The sequence below is a fragment of the Etheostoma cragini genome, chromosome 11 (assembly GCF_013103735.1).
Source record: "Etheostoma cragini isolate CJK2018 chromosome 11, CSU_Ecrag_1.0, whole genome shotgun sequence".
Classification (NCBI taxonomy): Eukaryota; Metazoa; Chordata; class Actinopteri; order Perciformes; family Percidae; genus Etheostoma; species Etheostoma cragini.
In genome coordinates, this window is record NC_048417.1 from 5,681,980 (window position 1) to 5,708,321 (window position 26,342).

General features: G+C 41.3%; 1 protein-coding gene across 4 annotated transcripts in view; it reads right to left on the minus strand.

Annotated features, from left to right (window-relative positions):
- kalrna (kalirin RhoGEF kinase a) overlaps window positions 1-26,342 on the minus strand; it is a 105,702-nt gene that overhangs the window by 44,830 nt on the left and 34,530 nt on the right. For 3 of the 4 annotated variants that reach the window (XM_034885099.1, XM_034885101.1, XM_034885100.1), the window contains 15 exons: window positions 26,094-26,216; window positions 25,492-25,674; window positions 23,892-24,013; window positions 23,225-23,291; window positions 23,028-23,137; window positions 22,613-22,682; window positions 22,391-22,480; window positions 21,037-21,129; window positions 20,407-20,518; window positions 19,971-20,161; window positions 19,728-19,829; window positions 19,445-19,593; window positions 17,858-17,960; window positions 2,755-2,833; window positions 2,195-2,362 (listed from right to left, as the gene is read on the minus strand). In XM_034885099.1, the coding sequence (XP_034740990.1) occupies window positions 2,195-2,362; window positions 2,755-2,833; window positions 17,858-17,960; window positions 19,445-19,593; window positions 19,728-19,829; window positions 19,971-20,161; window positions 20,407-20,518; window positions 21,037-21,129; window positions 22,391-22,480; window positions 22,613-22,682; window positions 23,028-23,137; window positions 23,225-23,291; window positions 23,892-24,013; window positions 25,492-25,674; window positions 26,094-26,216 (1,762 nt within the window). Of the gene's footprint in view, window positions 1-2,194; window positions 2,363-2,754; window positions 2,834-10,934; window positions 11,097-17,857; window positions 17,961-19,444; window positions 19,594-19,727; window positions 19,830-19,970; window positions 20,162-20,406; window positions 20,519-21,036; window positions 21,130-22,390; window positions 22,481-22,612; window positions 22,683-23,027; window positions 23,138-23,224; window positions 23,292-23,891; window positions 24,014-25,491; window positions 25,675-26,093; window positions 26,217-26,342 lie in introns of those variants that run through there. The other variant, XM_034885102.1, reaches the window with a different exon arrangement.

The window sequence follows — 26,342 nt, forward strand, 5'->3', positions numbered from 1 at the left end:
GAAGATTACCTGAAGTTACGTTAAGGTTTTGGTCATGGTTATGTTTAATTAAAAGGTCATCTGATAACTTTGAAAAAGCCATAACACCAGTTTGAAATTACTAAAAACATGTGAGTCTCTTTGGGTGAAAGCTCTAGATGGTGTGTGTGTGTGTGTGTGTGTGTGTGTGTGTATATATATATATATACGTATATATATATATATATATATAAAAACTGTGCTGAGGGACAGACTGGGGCTAAAGAACAAACAGCCCTTGACTTTGGATGTGCCGACGGCGCTCGGTTGGACCAATAGATTGTCAGCCCGCCCTGATCGTGTTGGCCTCCAGGTGCCTCAGATAAATAAATTACATAAATCAAGTACTTCATTCATTTTTTTTTATCATAATTTACGTAAAAGTATTATAAAAAGGAAACTGGCGTTAAAGCTATATTTATTGCAGTTAACCGTGAAGTAGGCCATGCACACAGACCGCTATCTTAACCTCTATCTTTTCAGCACGGTACAATCCTTATAGTCAACTGTTGTCCCTTGGCGTGTGTGTCTTGAACGTGTGTCTGTGTGTGTTTACTTTCATGTTTAGCAGCAGCAGTTGTCTGATTTGCATCTCTCTACAGAAACACAAAACATCCTTTTCATCAGCTAGAGCATAAAACACACCGTGGCTGCAGCAGGCAAATCAGCTGATCTCGCACTCTGTGTGTGTGTGTGTGTGTGTGCGCGCGTGCGTGCGTGTGTATGTGCGCATCTGTGCGGCTGTGAGTGCAACCACAGTAAAGAGTTATCTTCAACACAAACCTCCCCCTGTTGTTTGTAAGCCCTGGCAAGACAAAAACTGTTAACTGGGTTGCAGTAAGGCTATTTACATAAGGGAAACAAACTGTGTGCGTGTGTGTGTACGCGCGTAAGTGGGAGGAAGTTTATGGCTGATGTATTTAGAAAGTCCTGGTAAGATGGGAGGAATTGACGTGTGTGTGCGTGACTAACGTGACTTTCATCTACAACATAACGAACATGACCCTGGAAGTAAATGACCAGTGATGGGAATAACAGCGTTACTTTTATCAGTAACGAGTAATCTAATTGATTACGCGTTACTATAATTAAAGCTGTTTTTTCCCCATCAGACCAACTGGTCTGAGCTTAGAGGCTCACATTTGAGCATTTAAAAATCCACTTGAAAGTAATGCAGTACTTACTTTCTGAAGTAACTTCTTACTTTCATAATTTGTAACCTTTTCAAAAGAGTAACTAGTAACAAATCACTTTTAAAAAGTAACTTGCCCAACACTAAACGACTAATCGTTTTTGAAGCTTCCACTCCAATCTGTGTGTGTTTGTGTGTGTGTGTGTGTGTGTGTGTGTGTGTGTGTGTGTGTGTGTGTGTGTGTGTGTGTGTGTTTTCTAGTGCTGAGTACAGCAGTAACCATGATCACCCTGAATGATGTCTTTGTGGAATGTATTGACTTGCTGGCAGTTTACTCAAAAAAATTGTTAAAGTCTGGTTTAAATCAGACTCACAATCACATCGTACAAAAGGCACACAGAAATAACACTAACAATTAGGTGTTGCTTAAGCCTGTCAAGGCGTCAGAAACAACAAAGCCATAACAGTAACATTTCATAAACTTATGGTCTGATGGGGCAACGGATTAAAATTCCTCTCCGCATGCTCAGACACCTTCTATTAAAGCCATCAGTTAGATGTATTGAAAGTTCATCTACTTTATATTTCATCCTGATCATTCAACAACATGTATTTGCTGGGTAGATAGAGCAGGTTGCATCTATATTGTAATGTCCACATCTCACCAATAGAGAGCAATACAGATCAGATTACTTGAAGTGCTCTGACTACAGGAAATCAATTGTCTCTGCTTCTGTCTGACCAAAGAGATAGCCACAAGAGTTGACTACTATTGACTTTCACTGTGTTTGCTTTTAATGTAGATACAATGATTAAGTGGGTAAAGGCAAATGTTAACACTTGTATAACATCCCAATATCAAGAATGTAGGACAATATCTAGCCTCATGCATTAAAAAACCTGAATTGAAATTGAATATATAGATATTGGTATAATAAAGATATTTTGCCCAGCCCTACACCAAAGCATATAAAAATCAAGTCATAAACACAGACAAAAGCCGCAGGTCAGAGTTCATTTGGACTTTAGGTTTGTTCTTCCTACCTTTCCCTGAGCCGAAGAAGCAGTCCATCTCCACGCTGGAGCGCGAGTGAGACACGCAGAGTGTGGAGCTGGGAACCAGTCCCTCCTGGGGCGGGCTGCGTTCGGTGGTCCGGACCAGACACCAACCGGGCCGCTCGCTCGGCCGCTCCAACAGCTCTACCGTCTGGCCTGGAGAGAAGAGAGTAGCTGTTTTACATCTCAGTCGTCTCATTTTACAAGTGTTAGGGCCATTGACTGTAAACATTAATAGACAGAGCATCTGGTTCCTTAAACCTGCATTCTTACTGAATTCCAGCAGGGGGCGACACGTGTTGTTGCAAAAGGAGGTCGGTTTCTGTAGAAGTCTATGAGAAAGTGACCCACTTCTCACTTGATTTACTACCTCAAAAAACATTTTCATAAAGTGTTTATGGTCTCAATTGCTAGTTTTTAGTCTTCTGCAACACAGAATGATGTTCATTTTTTTAATTTTGGTCTCGTTGATTTTAACATCAAAGCAGGAGGTGTTTCATGGCATGACTGATGTGATTGCCAGTGATCTGACAGAGAGTTTCTCTCACCAGTGCTGACCGACATCTCGGTGCTGCATCCCGCTGTAAAGTCCTGAAGGACGACTGTCAACTCACAACCACCAGAGAGCTGCAAACGGGGGGGGGGGGGGGGGGGGGGGGGGGGGGGGGGGGGGGGGGGGGGGGGGGGGGGGGGGGAGGAGACATTTGATTATTTTTATATTCATATATACAAATTATCCAAAACACAGGAGGAGGGGCGCAATATTTCATAAGGGCAAAACATGTGTCGAACCCTCATGAATGAAGTATTGTGGTGACGCCCCAGCCTACAAATCGTATCATACAGACTAAACTACAAATCTTTGTTAGGTATAAATCCTCGCAAAAATCATTGTAATTCTTTTTTTTTTTAATTCTATTAAAATTAGAATAATGATACAACAATGACCCTTTCCTCCAATATCGTGAATCATATCAAAATCCCCCCCCCTCTACTGTAGCTAACACACTGACTATGGCAGACTGATCTTATGAAATGGCATATGTATGACATGCCATATTGCATGCCATTGTTGGCGTGTTTTCAAGACGCTTACTCACTTTTTTGTGTGTATATGAACGCCGTTTGGCCTCCATTGATTTACATTATCTTGGAATTTACTTTGTATCGATTAGAAGGAAAGGACGAAAATCTGCGTAGGGAGGTTGTCCTGGTAAAACACAGAACTTGCACCCAGGAGACCGGGGATCATATCAGTTTGTGTTTTTCCTAAACCCAACCCGTGTAGGTTTATGCCTGCTGTATACAGCCGGCGTGTATGTTTTTGCAAAGTCATGATGTCATGATGACATGTTGACCTAATCCAAACTATGCCTGTAAATCTGTATAGTAAGAGATACTTTCCAAATTCATCCCAATTCAGCTGTCACCTAAATTTCTGGCAATTGACTTAACCCTGAATGTGCAGTTCCAGATTCTCACTGTAAAAGGATTTGTACTCGGACATTTCAAACTGAGTTTTCATAGTCTCGCCGAGCTGAGCGTTAAATCACGTTCCATGGATTATTGATCCCACTGAGCTAGATAACGGGATCTCAGAGAAATCATCTCAAGCTGCAGTTGTGAATACTATCAGCTGAACAATTTTTGAAGTTAACAATTGACGGAAGGTGAAACAGAACGTAATATGCAACCCACAGTTTTAGTCATAAAGTGTTGATGGTCCATGCTGTGGACTGGACTGTCCTAATGGCTTATCAGACCTGTTATATAAGGAGTAAATTGACACACACCCTTGTTAGTGATATGGTTGACGTCATACTGCTGAGGCGTGTTGACCTTTACTCCCCATTAAAATTGAAACAGCAGCACAAAGATATATAAGTCACCAATGGTACAGATGATTAAAAGGTAACAGCATAAATTCAGCTGATTAAAATTAAAAGTTAGAGCTGGGCCATATAGAGAAAATAGCACAATATTCTTGACCAAATGTGTCAATATTTATATGGCGACAATATTGCAGGGTTAACAATTGATGCATTCATGAAATATCTTTAATAAAATGTTGTTAGATAATATTCAATAATGTGGATTAAATGACTACGTGGCTAAAGGCAAATATTAGAACAGCTAGTAAGTCAGGTAAAATAACATCACTTCACAGCAGCCTTCAAAACCAAGAAAAGACAATACATGCCGTACTACAATACCCAAAAGTTACATTTAATAGCAGTATATTGCCCTCCCTAGGAAAAGTTGCAGGACAAGAAAATGTGTGTTTAAAACAAACAAGTTCCCAGATAAAGCTCCCTGGACTGAACAGACGGGGACCGCTGTGTACTGTAGAAACACACTGTGACCTGTGTACTTTACTGTTCAGTGTATTGACTAGCCAAGCCAGACATAACAGCACATCACATGGATCTATTTTGCTGTCGTGTCCTTTGACTTCTCGCTCACCTACGAGCAGCTGTCACGCCAGGTGGCAACACACCCAAACTGAGCTTATGTTGTTCACAACAACAATCCTAATTTAAATAAATTACATCAAAAATGTTTTAGTCAGTCGCAATAGTTGCTTTTGTGAATGAACTCTCTTCCAGTATTTCTCTGACACTGCAGCCAGGGAGAGGAATCCCTCCACAGTTGCTCGTGGATTTTTTGAGGTATCATAAGACGTACAGATTATAAAGTTTTTTTTTTATTTGTGATATTTGGCTAAATTAATAAAATTGACTGGACAAAATTATTTCTGGATATTAAAGTGGACAGGATGTAAATCAGTGGTTCTCAACCTCTTTGGGATGGGCATCCATTATCCAGGTGCCTTACTCCACTCCCCAAATAAGATGTATGCTAACTGCTAAGGCTAAATATTACTGATTAGGCCCCAATATTGTTATAATAGTAATTAGTATTGTTATTAGTTTTGTTATTGTTGTTGCTATTGTCAAAAAATGATATAATTGAGTGAAAAACATCTGACAGCTATCTTCATAGACTTGTTACAGATAAATGTTAACGTTTAATATAGACTTTATAGTTTGAGAGGAGACCGATTCATAACGCTGCAGTAAAGAGTTGATATAGGATGATACTCTGACGTCCCGTTCCCATCTCCCTTGTCTGCACTACTCCCAAATGTCTTGGAAAATGTCAGGGGGAGAGAGTGAGTGTGTGTGTGTGTGTGTGTGTTTGTGTGTGTGTGTGTAAGCAGGCACTCATTGCCAGGCTAAAGATCTCCTAGCAACGACCCCTGTTTCTATATAAAAAGGTGCGGGTGAGTTTATACCTGACAGATGGCCACGCACACACACACACAGACACACACACAGAGCGCCAAAAGGCCCTGCAACCCCCACACAGGTGTTGTCACTTATTCTGCCTGATTAGACTTCTGCTTAGGTTGAAGGTGGAGCTGTACCGGCTATTGGGACATCACCAAATTTCATGTAGTAATAATAATTTGATGTGCTCTATTTAGTTGGGATAGCATGCTGCAGGTTACGTTGTGGCGTGGAAACCTCAAAGGGAGAGCAGGCTGCCGGCCACAGCTTGATTTAGACTTCTAAGTAAAATGTATGCTGTGGCTACGGCGTACGGACCTATGCCGAACCCAATGCCGTAGCCTGTTTTTTTTTAATGATTCTTTTAATGTAAATAAAAGTATGTTTAAGGTTTGTCTTGTGCTCTACTGCTTTCTTCAATTTGCTTTTTTTCTGCGGACTGACAACCCACATGCATGCGGCAGCGAGTGATGGTCACATGTTTGAGCAGAGGAAGACAAACACCCTTTACCTCAGCAGAACAAATGGGACCTGTAAAGGAAACTTGCACTTTTATCAGTTATTATCTAGTGAAGGACAAAGGAGGATTTTCTCTTGCTAGCAACCGATGGATCTGCTTAACCCTTGTGTTGTCTTCCCGTCGACTATGAAACTGTTTTTCTGAGTCAAAATTGAAGATGTTTTCCAAGAACTTCTAGGCCTTATTTTGAATGGGGCCTTTGTGTCTAGAAAAGGGGAAAGACTAATAGCCTTATTCAGGCTTGCACTTATGGATCACCAAACATGACCGCTGAGTGACACATTGAGATTATTCAAACCGTTGATTTCTTCTTCTGTTCATTCGAGGGAACAACAACCTTTCATGGCATTCCACCAATCCCAAAAGAGTTTTGATAAAGCATATTAAACATGCTTGATATTGCAACACAATTAGACTTAAGGCAGTACAAAAAAAATACGACAAAAAAAAAATATATATATATAAAAAGGAAAAAGATGACAATACATACTGGCCTGTTAAGTGAGATTATCAAATATTTTAAAAAACCTGACCTTTTTCATAGTCAAACGACTCACGCACAAAGGCTTCTGAAATGTTTGCCAGGGAGTGAAAACTGCTGAAAACTGCTAACAGAAACCAGAGTGACAGTGCATGCTTATGTGGAAAAGATATTTGATAGTCAGGGACCACCAACCCTGTCTCCAAGAAATTACTCTCATATGCAACTGATCTGCAAAACGTTCACATTCACTGGCAACATTTTGTTCCAGTGCAAGAAATAAGGGCCATGTTCTTATACCGCAGCATCTGACTTCTACACTGAAGGTCACTTAGTCTACACTAAGTCAGATTTGACTTTTTCAATATTCAAAGAAGACCAAACTCCTTTCCTTAACTCTTGGGTCAGGTAAAAGAAAATTAAAAAAAAAAAGACAAAAATGATCTGTCCTTTTTTTAGACTTTAGTTTTCACTAACACCACCTTACTACCACTAGTGATAAATTGTATTTGCAAAGAGCATTGTATGTAATACAATCCCTTTTTTGGTGGTAATTTAGTTAAAAAGAATCCCATATTTCAAATATAGACATTTTTTAAAGGGGGCAAATTTGACTGAATTTAATAAAACAAAAAACAACATTTGATGCTTTTAGAGCCCTTATGCTATTCAACTAAAAATACAAAATAAAGTAAATTGAACTATTACTCATGCAAAATATTTATGATGTTACAGCATTTATTTAATCCTAAGAAAGGGCAAGAACAAATATAGGCCTTTGTAAGTGATATTCAATACTTTTAAAGGCAGTTTTATGCTTCTGTGCAAAATCTACCCTTTTGCAGCGTACATAGTTACGTTACCTACACCGGACCATAGGAAAAATGAAACTACACGTCACAGCAATGCACGCCGTGGCTTGGTAGCGTTACGTTTCCCCCTGCTCATTTCCTGGTTCTTCTTCATAAACAACATTAAATCAAGGAGAGTGTTGCTCTGAGGAACTGCTCCTGATACAGATCTTCCACCTTGGTCAGGACGCAGAGGGGAGACTCTAGAGTCTATCACTAGGACTCTAGAGTTGCGACTCGCTCCGAAGCTAATCGCCATCAGTCTCTCACTTCGCCCTCGCTCTAGCACCCCATCTACAGTGTGGTGAATGCATTTATGTAATACAAGCGATGCCTCTGTGATACATGGTTGTTTTTGTGTTTTGGGGAGGAGAAAATTTGATGACAACTACAGTCAAAGTGTGGATTCTGGACTGAATACAGTATCTTCCTGGAGTGAAACCCATGGAATGTCCCGGGTCTAAATAATCGAAATACACCTCTGTGTCAGGGCAACTCCTCTGTGTGTATTTCTGCCCAAAAGTAAAGAATGAAATTAAAAAAAAAAAACGCGCATGACTCTGGTAATACTTCCTCATAACACATCTCGATCTCTGCCCAGTGTTAAAAGCTACTCGGACGTCTTTCAATTTGTTAGATACACTATGCGTGACAGTCAATGTGTCACTGTAGAACTGGAGCGGTTGCTCAATGTTGTCGTCACTATCAACAAATACTACCAGCAGTACCACAGATCATGGAAATACAAGTAGTATTATGTTAACAGAGAAAGTACAGCCAGTGACTGTCTGTGCAGCAACATTGTAAAGCACAAGCAGGAGTTTACACATGGAGATGCTCATCATGTGACAGCGTTACATTCTGATTAGGTGTTGGATTCAGTGCAGGTAGGATGAGTTAATATTAAGAACTAGAAATAAGGAGTTGTTTGTTCACATGAACAGCATCACAGAAAGCAGTCGAACCAGCCCAGCATCATACTGGCTGAAAATACAGTGGAAACAGTAAAGATAAAAGAGTAAAAGATTCTGCTGTAATACATTTCGCTACACACAACCAGTGTGACCAATAAGACTGCTGCTCTACAACAGCAAAAAGAAAAGCAAAAAAAATGTACAGATAGTTTAGAAACCATTCAAAATGGTAAAAAAACAGCAACGCTGGTTCCTCTATAGCTGTGTTTAGGCTTTAAAACATTGAAGTCCACTGCACTGCTGTTACAATGTACTCTAAGGGTAACCAAGAGTTACCAGAAACGCTATTAAAAAAAAATCTATTCAGACTTCTTAAACTCCTGTGGCACAGCCTACCTCTGATAATGTTCCTCTGTGTCCGCTAGATGTTCAAATAGGCAACACATTAGCCTTAATACCTCTATGAGACAGTGACAGCCATAATTTCTCTATGAGACAGCGATAGCCTCGATACCTCTATGAGACAGCGATAGCCTCAATACCTCTATGAGACAGCGATAGCCTCGATACCTCTATGAGACAGCGATAGCCTCGATACCTCTATGAGACAGCGATAGCCTTAATACCTCTATGAGACAGCGATAGCCTTAATACCTCTATGAGACAGTGACAGCCATAATTTCTCTATGAGACAGTGACAGCCATAATTTCTCTATGAGACAGCGATAGCCTCGATACCTCTATGAGACAGCGATAGCCTTAATACCTCTATGAGACAGTGACAGCCATAATTTCTCTATGAGACAGCGATAGCCTCGATACCTCTATGAGACAGGGACAGCCTCGATACCTCTATGTGACAGCGGTAGCCTCGATACCTCTATGTGACAGCGATAGCCTCGATACCTCTATGAGACAGTGACAGCCATAATACCTTTATGAGACAGTGACAGCCATTATTTCTCTATGAGACAGCGATAGCCTTGATACCTCTATGAGACAGCGATAGCCTCGATACCTCTATGAGACAGCGACAGCCTCGATACCTCTATGAGACAGCGACAGCCTCGATACCTCTATGAGACAGCGATTGCCTTTATACCTCTATGAGACAGCGACAGCCTTAATACCTCTATGAGACAGTGACAGCCATAATTTCTCTATGAGACAGCGATAGCCTTGATACCTCTATGAGACAGCGATTGCCTTGATACCTCTATGAGACAGCGACAGCCTTAATACCTCTAAGAGACAGGGACAGCCTTAATACCTCTAAGAGACATGGACAGCCTTGATACCTCTAAGAGACAGGGACAGCCTTGATACCTCTATGAGACAACGATTGCCCTCACACCTATATGAGACAGTGATAGCTTTGATACCTCTATGAGACAGCGTTTGCCTCTGTGATGGCTGTGTAACTATTTTGATGTTTTCTGTCTTCTGGAAGGCAAACATCTTTAATTGCAGAACTCTAAATAACCAACATAATGGGCAAGAACAGTGACAAAACCCCTTCAACTCTCAGAAATGTCGATGTTGGATAATGTTGGACAATTTCCTCTTCCGTTGCAGGTACACCATTGGGGTGCGTACAATCAAGTATAAATTATAAACTAAGACTTCTGTAACACCAACTTTGTTTTGCAAATTGAGTTAATCTGCCCACAGTTGGATATCTCCAGAGCATTTGATGCATTCTTAAAAGAAATAATGTGCATGCTAAACAAAAACAAAAGCATTTAGTCTAACAAAATTCTGAAACATCAGCTGATTTATATGTCCTCTTTTGAAATGCCATGGCTGTACCTAAACACACAGATGCTATTGCAGCGCCAGCAAGTGTCTAGCTCAGACTTTGTGTAAGGTAATGCACAAACTTCATGTAAAACGTTTGTCAGTGGGCAGTGGTGTGGATGGAGACTCTTTTTTTCCAGTGGGTATGCTCTGTAATCTGAATCAAACTCGCTTCAATTCAGGCGTCTGGACGCAAACATTTTATGTATCCCGTTTCTTTTTGGCAGCTAATGACCTGTTTCCTGTCTGTCTGGCTGGCACACACACACACCCTGTTTAACCATTAACCTACCCAATCACATGCACGCACACACACACACACACACAAACACACACTCCTGCAGTCCATCTTTACAGCCAACTAAGTGAAAGTCAACAGCACGTATGATCTGGATTAGCATCTGAATCAGTTGCCAACAAGCTAACCTCAAAACAATTTTTCCATCAAAATTCTTAACAGTTGCAGGAGGTGGGTTGCACATATATTTGCTTTTTTTTTTTTACAATCTTAGTTACTTCATTGACAGTTGTTTTACAAACTTACAAGTAGCTTCTTCTTTATCACTCCAGCACCTTTTTAATGACAGATTTTATATTTTAATATTTCTACCAGGATCTAGCCAGAGCACATCATCTTTGGCTGAGTATATCAACACACTCTGGGTGGTTTATAACTTTTTTTCCCCCGCTATATTCTTACATACATTTTACTTTTACAGCAAAATTCACAAAACGTATTCAACATGCTACTTCCAGACACACAAATAGAAGAGCTACCTATTTGTCTTTACAACAGTATTATATGATAAGGGCTTCATGTAAAGTCTCATTTGAGCAGATAGTGTACCGTGTGTAGCCCAGCAGTTTGTACTCACTCTGCTGCTCTCTTTGAACAGTTTAAAGCTCATCCACTTTGGCATGTCGATCTTTCCTCTTCTGTCTCCTTCTCTCTCTGTCGCCTCCTCTGTCTGTGACAACTCCCTCGTTTGTGCCTTTGCCACACACACAAACACACCCTCACACTGTCTCTTCCACCCTCCCTCCCTCTCTCTCTTTGAACAAACAGCTATAGCTTTGTATAGGTGTGTGTGTGTGTGTGTGTGTGTGTGTGTGTGTGTGTGTGTGTGTGTGTGTGTGTGTGTGTGTGAGAGAGAGTGCAAGAGAGAGACACACAGAAGTCATATGACCAGCAGATGGCTACTGTAAGGTTTCAGTCTGAACCCAACACTGAATGCGTTTGATTCATGAGAACACACATACGTTTAAACAATTGCCAGCCAGTGGAACAGGGTCGCAGCTGTATCCTGTAACACTTTGAAAAGAACATAATTGTAGTATTGTAATATTTAGATACTTTCAAATAGTACTCAAATAAAGAGTTATATAGTACTTTCTGTTAGGTTTACTTTCATCCAGCATGAGTTTGCCTTGACAGTTGCACAGAATCAAGCTATGCAATGAGTGAATAACTTAAAAAGGTTTCAGACACATAGTGTCGATTCCACGTCTTTCGTTGCCACTTTAATGCAGCAATGCCAAATGTGTCACATGTACAGTAAAATGAAAATGAATTACTCCTCGACTTATACACATGTGATATTAAAACAATTCACATGGTAACACATATCATGGTAATGGTGGTCTGGCTGTTACCAATTACAGCGTCAGTTTGCACAAAATGCAGGAAAAAACACTTGAATCTGATAAAGGTGCACCTAGCGTTGAACAATTAGTCTTCCTTTAAGATTTGTTGCCTACAGTCCGAGAGCTCGAGTATACTTTGGACCAAATCTCTAAATCTGACGTTTGCCATACTCTAAAAGCAACAGACATGTTTTATTTCTTGCCATGCAGATAGTTTAGTTTACATACATTTGAGAAATGCATCTGTAAGAGTTGTGCTGCCAATTCAACTGAAATTTCTGGAATTTCAATTTTGGTGCCAAAGATCCAAAAACAGTTAGGTTCAAACAAGACTAAAGTGTCAACAGCCTTGCCAGCAGCTGTGTGGTGCTGTACTTGTGCACAGCAGTTCCTTTAATTTACATTTCTAACTCTGTTTTTTTATGTATTATGTAAAGCACATTGAATTGCACTGTTGCTGAAATGTGCTACATAAAATGAAAATGCCTTGCCTTTGAGCTACATGCTAATTCCAACATGCTAACATGTTCAGCATTAATCTTTATCAGGGTTCATCCTGAGGGTGACATGATTGTACTATATTTCATGGCAGTCCATCCAAAAGTTGGAGAGATATTTGACTCAAATGTTTACCTCATGGGGGCGCTAGAGGAACAATCAGGGGATCCCCAAAGTCACCAGGATTCATCCTTTGGAGACACTTAATATTTATGCCACATGTAATGGCATTTCAGCCAAGAGTTAGAGAGTTATTTTTGTCTGGACTAAAGTGGCAGACCAACAGGCAAACATTATGTGCATGGGTAAATACCATGCAGATTCTTTTAAAATCTCACTTGGGTCCACTGGGCTTTAAACTTGTGGGCAAAAATCATTACTCAGGATGACTCCGCCTGATAGACTCAAGCCAGGCGTCAATTCATTCAAGGCGCAGGGATTAAAATTAATTTAGAGGCTGTGGAGCTCCTTTCCAAACAGTAATGCATGTTCAGTCCTACATGAGTAGGTTTTATTGGTCCTGGCTCACAGAAAAACACAAGTTTATACTCCAACTAAAGGCAGAGGCTAAAAAAAGTGTTTGTCCTCTGATCTACAGCGCTGTGGTGAAGCCATAAGGGCTGCCAAGCTGTCAACCGCTTGAACAATGCTTTAAATAACATTAAAACCAAAAGACTAAACCAAAGCTGGCTCATTGCACCAAGAAACGTCAGAGAAAAGCCATTCCACATGACGTCACAGAACGAACACATAACAAGATGTTTCAGAACTGGCCGGGACCTCAGTATGTCAACAAAACATCACAGGGCTGACATGTCATTTGGCAGGGGAAAAGGTCACAAACCATGGTCTCTAATGTCAAATTCACAAACAATGCATGTCTAACCATTTGCACTGACCTTTTGCTACTTCCACTTATGCTAGATAGAGCAAGAGACCACCTGACAGAATAATATAGACTGTTTTAATTGATGATGTATTTCCGGTGAGACATAAAACCATGACCTTAAGGGTGTAAAAGTTCAGATTTAATTTCACCACATGATAAGTTAAAAAAAAAAAAAAAAAAACTTGTTCGGTATATCAAGTTCTTTAATTGCACTGCCAATCACTATTATAAGATTAAGACAGCATACTAATCTCCTTCAAATTTAATGTTCTGGAGTACAGAGCTCAATTTCTTAAAGTGCACTGTCCAAATACATGAGGATTGCCACAGGATGCAAAATTAAAAAATTACATCTTTCCTACCCGTGTTAACCTGCCTCTCAAACAGTAACAGAGATGACTCTAACAAGAGATAACATTGCTGTATGTCTGCACTGGTCGATATAAACATGGTAACAGGATTGTATTGTTCTATCAGCCAAAGGAGAATGTGGCTGTGTCTCAAACCGCCTACATGCGCACTTTAAACACTTAGTTTTAATTATATAGTAGGTCCAATCCTAAAGTGCGGACTCCCAGGCTCACAGACTTTGGTGTGCATTCTCGCAAAATTGGATAGGGCTTAGGGTTGTCCCAATGGCGAATTTCAAAGGGTGTGAGAGTTTGAGTACACACCTTTGTAATTAAACATCAGCAAGTAACACTTGATCTCGTAAAGTGCTGTCCCAATCCCATTCATACCTATCTGAGCCCATGTGGCCCTTTGAGCTTTCACATTCGTATCGCGATTCAAGCTCTACAGATTTAAAAATTGATTCATAGAATTCCAAAAATCAATTCATATACAGTATTTTTTTTGCAATGGCGTGTATACTATCACATGGGAAAAGTAAATACATGTACATACTGTGAAGATTTTTTAAAATTGAGAATAGCCTTTGAATCAAATTTTGAGCCTAAAAACCAATATTGAAACCAATCGTTACATTTTCTGAATTGTGCACCCTTACATTTTCCGTTTACAGACATACCTGTAGGGCTGTAATCAACCAAAGAAAATCTTGGTCGCCTAAAGTCCTGAAATTTCAACTGAAAATTTACATGGGGGGGAGATTTTGGGGGGTTTAGAGGGGCGGGAAAAAAATCCCCGTTAGATTAATTAACTGTACTGTCCCGCAGTACTTGTCCTTGGAGGCTATTTGCAGTATATTAAATCGTTTTTGAGCTCATTATTTTGCACCCAAATGCCACTCGTCTGTATATTTTAACATATCTGAGGTCAAGCGCTGTACCTCGCTGTGCTGTATTGGCCATGCATGATGGTGTGGCGTGCTGGCGCTGGATATTAACAAGTTCTTCAAACCTCAGCCCACCACAACAGCAATGGGCCTCATATCCCGAGCAACCGCTCAGTTGCGTGAGGGTGCGCCGGTAGTTGCAAAACGATTATTAGACTATAAAAAAAGGCCAATTCTGATATGTTCATTTAGCCTACTCAAAACAGACAGGGCAACCTAACGCAGTAAAGTAGGCGTGCCGTTTTTAGGTGATTATGCCATATTTGTAGTCGAGCTGCGATATGCAAACTGTTACTTGCAAACTTTGCATTCAACTTTTTTCCGTTATCTATTTTTGTAAAATGCTGCCACACTGCCGATGTCTTCGACATGGTAGAGGAGGACTGACTGTAAATTAAACACTCACAATTAAATAAATATTCAGCAAACTCCTAACAGCTTTCTAGTTCTTTCTTCAGTCTGTCCCCAGTGGGTTGGGCTAATCCAAAAAAAACAAGGGGGGTGTTCTGAAGACAGACTGTTACCTGTGAAACAGGGATGCTCTGAAAACACCCTCATTAGCAATTAGTGCTTTCCACCCATGGGCCGTAACGGTCTATGCTTCCACCTGATGAAATAACACGGCAAAACATCGACCAATCAGAATTTTGGTCGAGCCAGAACGTATCGACCAATAAATCGACCGGTCGACTGGGAGATTACAGCCCTACATACCTGCTAATTCAAAACAATTTGTAAATTTACAATATATAATCTGTACCTTTTAACGGATATTTCAGTTAATAAAAAAAACAACAACGGAAAAACACCTGTGAAAATTCTTTTATAGTAAGTGTCTTTGTACAGACTTTTAAAAGAATGTAACACGCCCAAACCGGGCAGCTCATCGACATTCTCGTATACTTGGCAAGCAAACGCCGAAGGCAACATGTATTCTTTGCCCATTGCTGGTAGTTTATTCAATTTTAGGTAATTAATTCATTTTGTGTATGGATGCATTTACTTTACACACATATATAGTATGTAGCAAAACAAGTAACAGAGTGATATTGATAATGGGAGAGAAAAAAAGAAAAGGAGCAAACTAAATTTTTGAGATACACATGTGCCACACTGCTACGGCCTTTCTGATTGAGTGGAGCTAGAGCGAGAGCGTGCGTGCGTGCGTGCGTTCGTGCGTGCGGCGCTGACATTTAGAGGCAGTGTAGTGTGTGGGCGTGGGGTGGCACAGTGAAAAGGCCACACTGTGTAACACAACAGTCGGAGGCCATGACAGACATCTGTGTGTGTGTGTGTGTGTGTGTGTGTGTGTGTGTGTGGCATTGAAAAGTGAGCTACGGTGGCAGCACTAGAGAACAGCAACAACCAGTATTACAAACAACTATTACAATGAAGGACTCAGAGCCACTGCCACACCAAACTCCATTCAAAATCAGTAACTGTAATGATTTGTTGCTTGATTGCAAATCAACCTGCCCTAAAAGTAAACAATATTGACTGAAGACCTCTAAACAAAGCACTAGGAGTCACTCTGTAATTCAACATCTGACTGATCATTTACAAGTTATAGATGGTTTGCCTGTTGCTTGTTGGCCTTCTTCAAAAAACATGTACTGTATCACAATGTTCTAAAGCAGGACAGCGGACAGGAGGAGCGCTATGACGGACAAAGGTTGAGAACCTTCCTCCTAAATTGCTTACATTTTTTTTTACAATTTCATTTAATAATTGAATTAAGGTGTAGTTCAGGAAAAAGGCATGTGGACAAAGGAAATGTGCACTACAAAATCCTCTACATCAAAAACCAAAAGGGACACGACTTCTGTGTTCCTTCTTATCTTTAAAATTGGGCCGTATCTTTTAAATTCTGGTTGAATGTAAAATTAGGAGCTTAAAGATGAGCTTACTTGGATGTGAGAGGGTGGTTGGTAGGCGGCATCAGAACAGCCACCTGCACACAACCTGAAGAGGTTTTTCATTGCTGACTGCTCCTCTATTCATATGGTGACATTGCTGGATACTTTAACTATACACCACTATGGTGTTACATGTATCCCACTTTGTTGTGTTTCACATGTGCACAAACATAACACTGGCAAATGCACAGCCCCTGCTTCTGCACATTGTAGATGCATGGGAGACCCTGTAGCGCTGACACAGCTGTGGGTCATCAGCTCATCAAGGGCCACAGAGCAAGGCTCTGGCTGAATCCCACTTCTCTAGGGCCCTACTTACATGGACATGGTTATTTTGATTTCTCTTCGTTTGCGCCCCTTCAAAATACTCATGCCAGAGTAGAGAATTTTGAAATTTTGTGCATGTAAACTGAGACAAATAGAGGTTTAGGCAGCTGAGGAAGTGAGGAAGAGGAGAGAGAGGAAGTGATTTGTTGCTATTTTCGGTATTCTGATTGGCTAACGTGGGATCAAGCTTCTCCTTACACTGCCACCTACAGGTTTGGCATGCTCTTGACTGCAAATATAGACGGAAACATGAAACCAAACACTGACAGTTGTGCACAATGTTATTTTTGAAAACAGAAAGGTTGAAATGTCCGTTTAGGAAAATAGCCGGCCACGTCTAAACGTAGCCTAGAGCTGCATCTCATGTCCCCGGCTGCATCCCATGTCCCTTAAGTGATAGCTTTTTGACTTCTCAGTCCATGGCTGAACCCGTATTTGTTCTGTCCACCTTCTTCGTGAAGGCCATCTCAAAGCTCTCATTACTGCCCAGAGGAGCGTTCTCTGAGGAGCGTTCTCTGAGGAGCTAAAGGCGGAGATATGCAGCCTTCCAGGGGTACGTACCTTAGCACTTACATTGCCTCCTCGATGCCTCCACTTGCCTCCCTTCCTTGCATCATAGTCCCTCCCACCAAGGACAACCGGGAGAGAGGCAACAAAATCATTGGAGGAGAGAGGCAACGAGCAAATGTGTTTCAGAGGAATGAGGAGTCCTTTCCTCTTAGCAACTCCTTCAGCTGCGTGGTTTCCGGGAAGTCAGCTCTTGTGTATCCTTGGCTATAGCTCCTCGATGATCCTTTCTTGATGCTCAGTCCTCAGGGACAAAATAAGAGCTTTGAGACCGCCTTTGCCAAGGAGGGACAGAAACACATCCGGTTCAGCCAAGCATTGAGGAGTTGAGGAGCTATCAAATAAGGAGAAGCCCTGGAAGACCTGCAGCTGAAAGCCGTTGCAAACTCCGCCCATGAATTCATGTGTTCTTTCAGAGGGAAGGATGTCTCATCCCTTTAGAACCCATTTCCTCATTTTCTCTCTCCTCACATAATTTCCTTGCCTTTCTCCCATGCTTCCTTGGTGGGGCAGACTAAGACGCGAGGAACGGAAGCAAGTGGAGGAGCCAGGGATACAATGTAGAGTCAGTCAGATCCAGGCCAAGTCTCAATCAGCTGCCTTTAACTCCTTTCCCCTCCTTCGACACATAAGCAGCAGCTCTGAGTGTGTGTTTCCTACCTTGTCGCTGTCTACAGTGTTTTGGGACGTCCTGGAGGCGATGGAGATGGTATCTGGTTGGCTGCTGCCGTCTCCCTGACTGTCTCCATCTTCACCTCCATCCCTGAACACACACACACACGAACACACACACACACCAGAATGCATTTTTTTAAATCATTGGCAAACACAAACCATTTCAGTGTGATAACACTGAGTACATGTTCATGCACACTAATCGTTCTAAAACGAGAACCTTATTTGGATGTAAACGTAGTCACTGATGCGGTCACCTTAGGTGATATAACAGAAGGGACAACATTACCACTTGTGCTCACACACGTTTTAAATCTAAAAGAAATGAAGGTTTCAATCTGCTGTGAAGACACGTTTTACCGAGCGGATAAGGTTTCTGCCCGCAGTGACACTGTTTACAATGCTGACATTTCAAGTTGTGGCAACAGTCAAGTCCCAAGTCTCCTAGTTGCATAAGCATTTCAGGAATGATGGCTCAAATTGTGTGTGTGTGTGTGTGTGTGTGTGTGTGTGTGTGTGTGTGTGTGTGTGTGTGTGTGTGTGTGTGTGTGTGTGTGTGTGTGTGTGTGTGTGCGCGTGCATGAGTGAGTGTAAAATTCTGTGCTTTTGTGTTCAAGCTATAATTAATTTTGAGCAGCTTATTATGGCCTTCCATCTCCTCTACATGTCCTTTTGAGCTCATTCTATGCAAGTTGAGACAGTGGTAACCCAGGTCTTATTCAGTTCATTGTCCAACATAACCTTGTAAACTTTTCAGGCAGAGAAGTACTTCAATTTGGTGCCTTCAGAGTTTCAGGGAATCTAGGCAGCTGCATGATAAGGTAATGTTCAGTGGGCCTGCCCTACTGTTGCATACTTTCCAGAGAGAGAGAGATCATTGGCATTCTAAACCCTGTAGGATTTATGTGGACTATGGTTAACCTTTTCTCAGATCTTTGCAGGGTTAATCCAGACAACTAGCTAGACTATCTGTCCAATCTGAGGTTTCTGTTGCACAACTAAAACAACTTTTGAACGTATATCTTCCACCTGGTGTCGAACAACCAGAACACGTTATTCTCCCATCCCAGAATGCTGTGTGGAGTAGCCAAACCCTCCTCCGCAGTGCTGTAGAGGAAGGTCTGGCAATGCGAGACTAGGCTGAACTAGGCTTTAGCATCTGTGTTTAAGGTGCCTGCAATATCTTTGGTTACATTCAAAGCTCCATCTTAATTTACCCTCCCCAGCATGAGTTTAAATACACCTTCAGGAAGACAGGAACTTCAGAGAATTGGGATGACACATACACTAAACTGATTCTAAATCCTCCTCAATTCATTAAATGCTCCTGTGTAATTCATCAAAGTCTCACGAACTTTCTTCACCTATGTAAAATGAGTTGTGCTGCTATAGAGTTTTTCTTCAACAACCTTTCAACGTATGCCGATAACTCTTCAGTCCTCAGTGTGAACACGTCTACTTATGAACTGTTTCTGTTCAATGATGGCCATTCAATATCTGAAGGCCTTTTCTGCACCAAAAAGATTGAATGATGGTTGTGCATGTGCGCTTGTGTGTACTGTATTTGTTTACCTCTTAGTGTTATTCCGGGGTTTGCTCAGTGCTGGTGTTTTAGGCAGATGGAGAGGCTCCTTAAGCGCCCCCTTCAGGTGAGTCATCCTCTCCTGGATCACCTCCCTGATGTTTTTAATCCACTCCTGTTTAGCTTCCATATTGGACGCCTGGAAGAGAACCAACAGGAAACCCTTTGTTAACGTGCAATAAAACACCTCTTAATTGCAGCAATCTAAGGAGTACACATCTAATCACAGCACACATAAGTTTGTTTTCAATAAAGTAGCTTATTTTTACTTGCCTTTAGCACCGTTTTATTATCTGAGGAGGGGGTTCTTCCTGCCCAAAGAGCAAATTTACATGGATCGCCCTCAATGTGCTCGGTCACCCCCAACTCCGATGTCTGCAGGGCAGCAAAGGGAGGAAGATGTTTAATTGTCAAAAATGTGAGTCAGTGAAAGCTAATCAATTGTTTGAAACGCACACGGGCACGCACACAAGCGCACACACACACACACACACACACACGTGCCTGCACACATACCAGTAGTTTGTTCTTGTACTGGTACTTGGTTCTGCCAGCTGAGTCTTTGATCTCCTTGCTGAAGACCAGGGAGAACTCGAACAGGAAGAGGTGTCGGTCCCGCCCTTTCCTGATCAGCGAGCGAGGATCCCAAACCTGGAAACTGTCCTGTAGGATCAGTTCACCCTGCACCTCCAGGTTTTCCTCAAAGCCTGAGGAACAAGAGGAACAAGACATTATTTATTAGTTGGGATGGGAAATACAACAAACTCATGGTATTTCTTTAGAAAATTGTTATCAGAAAAATAATTAATGGATTAAAAGATATTAATGTGTTAAATCTAGAAAAAAAAACACTTCTGGCAAAAACCAACAAACTGAAAAATCAATTAGAAGAACAGTTATGTTATGTTGGCAACTTCACCATAATTATACAGCAGAATAGACACTGTCTTACCCTCCAACATGGCGAGATGCATGGCATCATTAGCTCTCTTCGGAACACTTAGCATAACTTCCAAGCCATCTTTTATCTCCCCTTTACCCTCCTCACAGCATGACAGTAGCTCCTGCAGTGGGAGAGCAAAGGATATCAAATGTGAGAGTGATTGAAAATATTGTGCCTGCTTTTCTATCTTTCCATTTAGACTACATATCCCGTGAACCCTGGTTACTTCCTGACTCTTCCTCACTTTGCACTTGTGGTGATTTGACCCACATTTTCACTTTTTTTGTATACCACTATTTTGTGTAAAGGTTTACTGTCCGATTGTGTGTGTGTGTGTGTGTGTGTGTGTGTGTGTGTGTGTGTGTGTGTGTGCATGTGTTCCAAGTGTGTATTAATCCAGTTCAGAACATGTTGGGTGTGGGAAAAAATGTGTGTGAAGGTTTAAAGTCCGGTTCTGTGTGTGTGTGTGTGTGTGTGTGTGTGTGTGTGTGTGTGTGTGTGTGTGTGTGTTTGTGTGTGTGTGTGTGTATGTGTGGCAGCAGCAGAAGGTGTGCGTGGGTAGTAGGTCTGCGTGTGTAGCAGGTTTGTATCAATCCAGTCCACAATGTTGTTTGTGCGTGCAAGTGCGTGTGTGTCTACCTTAAGCAGTAGTTGATACTTGGTGATCCTCTGGACTGGTTTGATGAGGTAGGAGGATATGGAGTTAGCCAGTCCACGTCTCTGCTGAATGTCCTGTTCATATGCACAGAGACAAAAAAAATGACCGCAAATACTAAAATAAAATAAATGCAACTTTCATAACTGATAACGGACTGCATGCTAGTTGGTGGGGAACTTTTTCAATGACCAAAGAGCACCGTCTGCTGACAAAACAGGTGAACTACACAATCACCACCAGCTGCAGGAGGGACATTAGAAACCTGCAGCTGCACACACCCAATGTTCCGCTTCTTATCAAAGCAATTTGCTTGACAGAGTACCTACAAGAGTGGATACTTCTAATGAGAGATGGGAGTCCTGTTTATGTTGTTCATGCTCCTAAGTGAGCATCCATCTTAATAAAAAAATCCATTTCTGGATCTATTCATTGTTGGTTAACCGCTGTGTTGTTGTTTTTGAAGGAACACATTAGTCACAATAAAATACTGCTTCAGTTATTCGAAAGGCCGTCTGTTTATTTCCCTGTCCTTTGTACAGGAGTAGGCATGTATAGAATGAGGTTTCCTTCATATGACAATTGTTGTTTAGAAGAGGGGTCTTTAATGTTTTTAAGGCCAAGTACCTCCCTGCTACATACATTGTATAAAATTGAATTGCATATTAAACTGGGGCCGGATGGATGAAAATTGATATTCACAAATTATTTTTTATGTCAGGTTTTAATATCCTACCTATAGTAAGCCTATGATCAATATTGTGTAAATTAAATGTTTATTATTATTGTTAATTTTTTTATTAAAAGGGGATGACACGCAGCAAAGGGCTGCGGGTCGGATTCTAACTTTGCGCCGCTGCAGGTCTCAGCCAACATGGGGCCAACGCTCCAACTGGGTGAGCTAGAGGCCGCCCCCCACCCCCCCCCCCCCTTTTTTTTGTCTTTTTCTTCAAAAAGGCATTGCTAATGATGTGTCAGATTCATGTTAATGCACATTTACAGACATATTTTGACTTTTGAAAAAAAAACTATCATGATTATTGTTTGATCATGCAACAATAATCAGGCGGACCCCTTGCAGTAAGGCTGATGACCCCTTAGGGGTCGCGGACCCCCTTTTGTAGAGCTATGGTTTAGAAGGTTTAAAGAAGCCCCGACGGGGCCAGTTTACTCAGACAGAGCTGGTTACAGTGCATGAGACATTTCTGTTTCAAAATAAGCAGTTTTTGTAATGATTAGATGGAATTAAAGAATGGTAGGTTGTTTCAATTGTAGTATTGTTTATGCGAAGACATTATGTGAATGTATTTGTGGCCGAATAATGAAGAGTTTACTCACGTCAAAAAAAGTGCCTGCATGCTCCAGGATAAGCTGACTGGAGTCTGGCTTGTTCTTACAGTAATCCACGTAAATGTGAAACTTGTCAGCCTGGAAAACAGAAAAAGGGGTAGAGAAAATATTTTTAGATGGACATTTTTTATTATGTTCTATTCAAGCCCAGCCCCTTAAATAGACAGATGCCATTTTGTCTGACATCTGGAGAAAAGGGCCAACTCTCACCCAGGTGACAAAGCAGTGACCGACATCCTCTGGTAGCTGCTCATAGTTCACAAGCTCCTTCAGGAAAATACTGGAAACACAAACACGTACGCACATGCAAAAGATCACAATTTAAAAGGAACATAGCAACAACAAAATCCTCATGTCTAGACCCAGGCCAGAAGTCTTGTGCCTTGGTCTGTGCATCAGTCTCTTAGTGAACAGCAGGGCCGGCATGTGTGTGTGCACTGTGGAGTGAGTGGTAGAGCGAGTGAGAGAGTGACGGTGATTCAGCGATTTGCTACGGAGCAAGGACTCTAGAGAAGAATATTGAGGTAAACAAAGTGTCTCCCCTGTGCTTTCTGACCACTTTCAGAAATCCGTAGCAGGACAAGTAACTGGCAATATATATATTGTTAGGTGTTGCGTCTCTCACTTGTTGTGGAAGTCCCAAATATCCTGCATGTTGCCAAAGATGATATGCTCTTTGTTGGCGATGCCTGGAGGAACCTCCTCCACACCGCTGGTCATCTCACACAGGTAGGTCTGATAGATAGGCAGACAGAAGTAAGGATGACAGGAAAATATCGGTTGTGTCAAAACAAAATTGGACAAGCAGAACGGCTTCCATACCTCAAGACATTCGTGGAGGTCTTTGACGTATGTCTTCTCTGTCTGCAGCAGCTCTGCCATGATGAACCTGAGAAAAAAAAGAAGTCAGGACCAACTAAGGAAATGCCACAGAGAAGGATCAGTTGGCATGAATTTTACAATTGGTCCTATTTTGTGTCTGTTATTGATCTTCCTCCAAGACATTTTTCTTCTTAAGCGATTCATGATGAGACAATGACCATTTTAGAAGGTTGCAGAGGAGATTTGAATGACTGTACATTGTGCTATTGGCCCAATTATAGCACAATTATGTGTCTTTGATGTCTTTACAAATCTGAGATTGAGAAAAAGCGGTTTTGGGAGTGGACAGGAATACATTTGGTTGAACAGGGTGAATGACTGGTGCTATTTTTGTTTTGCATACTGTAGGAGCCACATACTGATCTACAAATACAAACATTCATTCCTACCTACATTTACACTACTGCTGCAATTTTATATCAGTATTATCATCCTCACATGCTTCATTCGTTTGAGGTTTGGGTCGTGATCTTCAGGTCTGTTGTTTTACAAACTACATTAAAATCGACCTCCCCTATACCTCCCATTTTTTTATTTCTATTCAGGAAAAAGCAAAGTGTACAGACTTGCTCTCTCTCTATGTTCTCGCTTTCATTCCTTTACTCACTCTTTCTTTCTGGCGGACTTCCTCTTTTCCTCATTGACCTCGTGGTTTGGCTCACGCAGTTTGACCTCGGGGTCGTCGGTCAGGCTGGCGGGGATAATGTCCAACTCCAAATCTTTATTGTCCTGCATAGAGGAACATAAATGATAAGGGTGGGACAAAAAAGGTCATCGACACATATATAATAATATATTGATACGTGGTGTCTGTGTATCGATACGGTATTGCCATGGAAAATATTGCGATACTATGCTATATCAATTCTTTCCCCCACCACTAATAGGCGCTCTAAATAGATTTCCCGTCTCCTTGAAAGAGGTTTTCAACAGGATGGGGGATGGCAGTGAGAGGAAAATAACAGACATTTAAGTCAAAGTCCGGACCATAGACTGTACACGTCACCCAATGGTTTGTGGAGATCTGCTATGAGTCGTCTAGTTTGCAGTTATGGGTGCAGCCATCCTTCATAGCCACGCCCTAAAACATCCATTGCATTTTCACTAATTTTAAAATCAACGAGACCATAATTAAAAAAAAATAAAAACCTTATTTTGTGTTGCAGAATACTTAAAACTAGCGATTGAGACCATAAAGTCATTATGAAAATGTTTACTAAGTTAATAAATCCAATGAGAAGTAGGGCACTGTGTCATAGACTTCTGTAGAAACTGACCTCCTTTTGAATCTGCATATGTCGACCCCTGCTGGAATTCAGCTAGAATGCAGGTTTAAGGCCCTTTTTGTCCATTAATATTTACAGTCTATGGGGACACCCATAACTGACCTATAGAGCTCAGTGACCAACTACTTTTTTTAACAACTCTGGTTCCAGAAGTGTTTTACCCCATTCAATTATTTCAATGACGTTTCAAAAATTGATTATGTAAAGAGTTCTATATCTGGAACCAAGCCAACCATCTAGATGAGGAATCGTGATCATAAAAAATTTGATTCGAAGCAGAAGACGTTTTGAAAACAACAAAAAAGGAAAAGGTACAGGACAGTGTACAGTCTAGCAATATAGTGATAATCGCAGAGTTGCTGTATCGCGACTTTATCAATATCGTGAGCCATATATTGCATCGAGAGGTACCCTATTATTCACATCATTTATGAATAGATTGTTGTCAATAATCTGAAAGAAAACTTTACTGGTTACCGGGTTTCAATATCCAGAGAAATTTAAGTCTAATGCAGGGGACAGGAACCGTAGGGCACGGGGCCCACCATTGGCACGTGGTAGCTCAATCAATGGCACGCTAGCAATTAATGTGCTAGAGAGTTTTTGGGACATTTTCCAATCAGCATGCCAAATGAACTTTTTCACAGCCTTTGGCAGGAGCACATCCTGCTATTCACGGTAGATTGATTGACTTTTTTCCCCATCTGCATTCTGGGAATACCAGCCCTCCTTTGTCTGTGATAGCCTGAGTACTTGTTGCCTTCTGCACAGAAGGCGGCACAATGGAAAAAACTAAGTATTAGCTTGGTGGCTGATGGCAGGCTTAATGCTGATATGGCACACTGACTAACGAGAACATTTCAAAACGGCTCTTCATATTAAAAAGGTGGCCGACCCATGATCTAATGTGTGTGCTTTCACCTCAGAGCTGACTCCCAGGCTCCTTTCTAGACTCTCCTGGTATTTGCCCATGCGTAGAGAGAAGTCGCGGTATCTGCGGTCCACCGTGCTGACGCAGCGCTTCAGCTCCAACACGTGAGCATGGCCTTTCTCCACCAGGTTGTCCGCCAACTGGATGAGCAGCTTCACCTTCTCCTTGGTTTGCTGCGGGGAGTACAAGTACATACACACACACACACACACACACACACACACACACACACACACACACATTAGATACTACAGGATCTGATGTTCTGACTCCCAATATAACATTCCGTAATACAGAATATACTTATATTTTTATACTAAGATAATTGGACTCAATTAAGTATTTTCATCTTAAAAAAACTAAACATAAATTATTTTTGAGATAACCCTCATGTATCAGTGTGCAGAGTATAGAGTGCAAAGAAACACAAGTATAATTTAAAGTTTACATGAGTGTCAGTAATCTGTCAAGTCTAAATATATTTCAAGGAGATACAGTGTTTATATATATTACTGACTCAATGTTCCCAGCAGGTCATTTGAGGCTCTATAAAGCCGCCAGTAGCCGACCTTTGCTTAAACACACAGCGTACCTTGGCAGTTAGTCTGAAGTGACGGAAGTCGTTGAGGAGCTGCTGCGTCTCCTCGTTGCTGTCACCAGGTGACGTGTGTGTGGCCAGGTAAACTTCACCTGTCTCTTGGATCCAATCCAATGCCTACAAACACACACACACACACACACACACACACACACACACACACACACACACACACACACAAACACAGGGGAGACACTTTGTTTCAACAGAAAAAGTTGATCCTCAATCTCCTTATATTCCCTA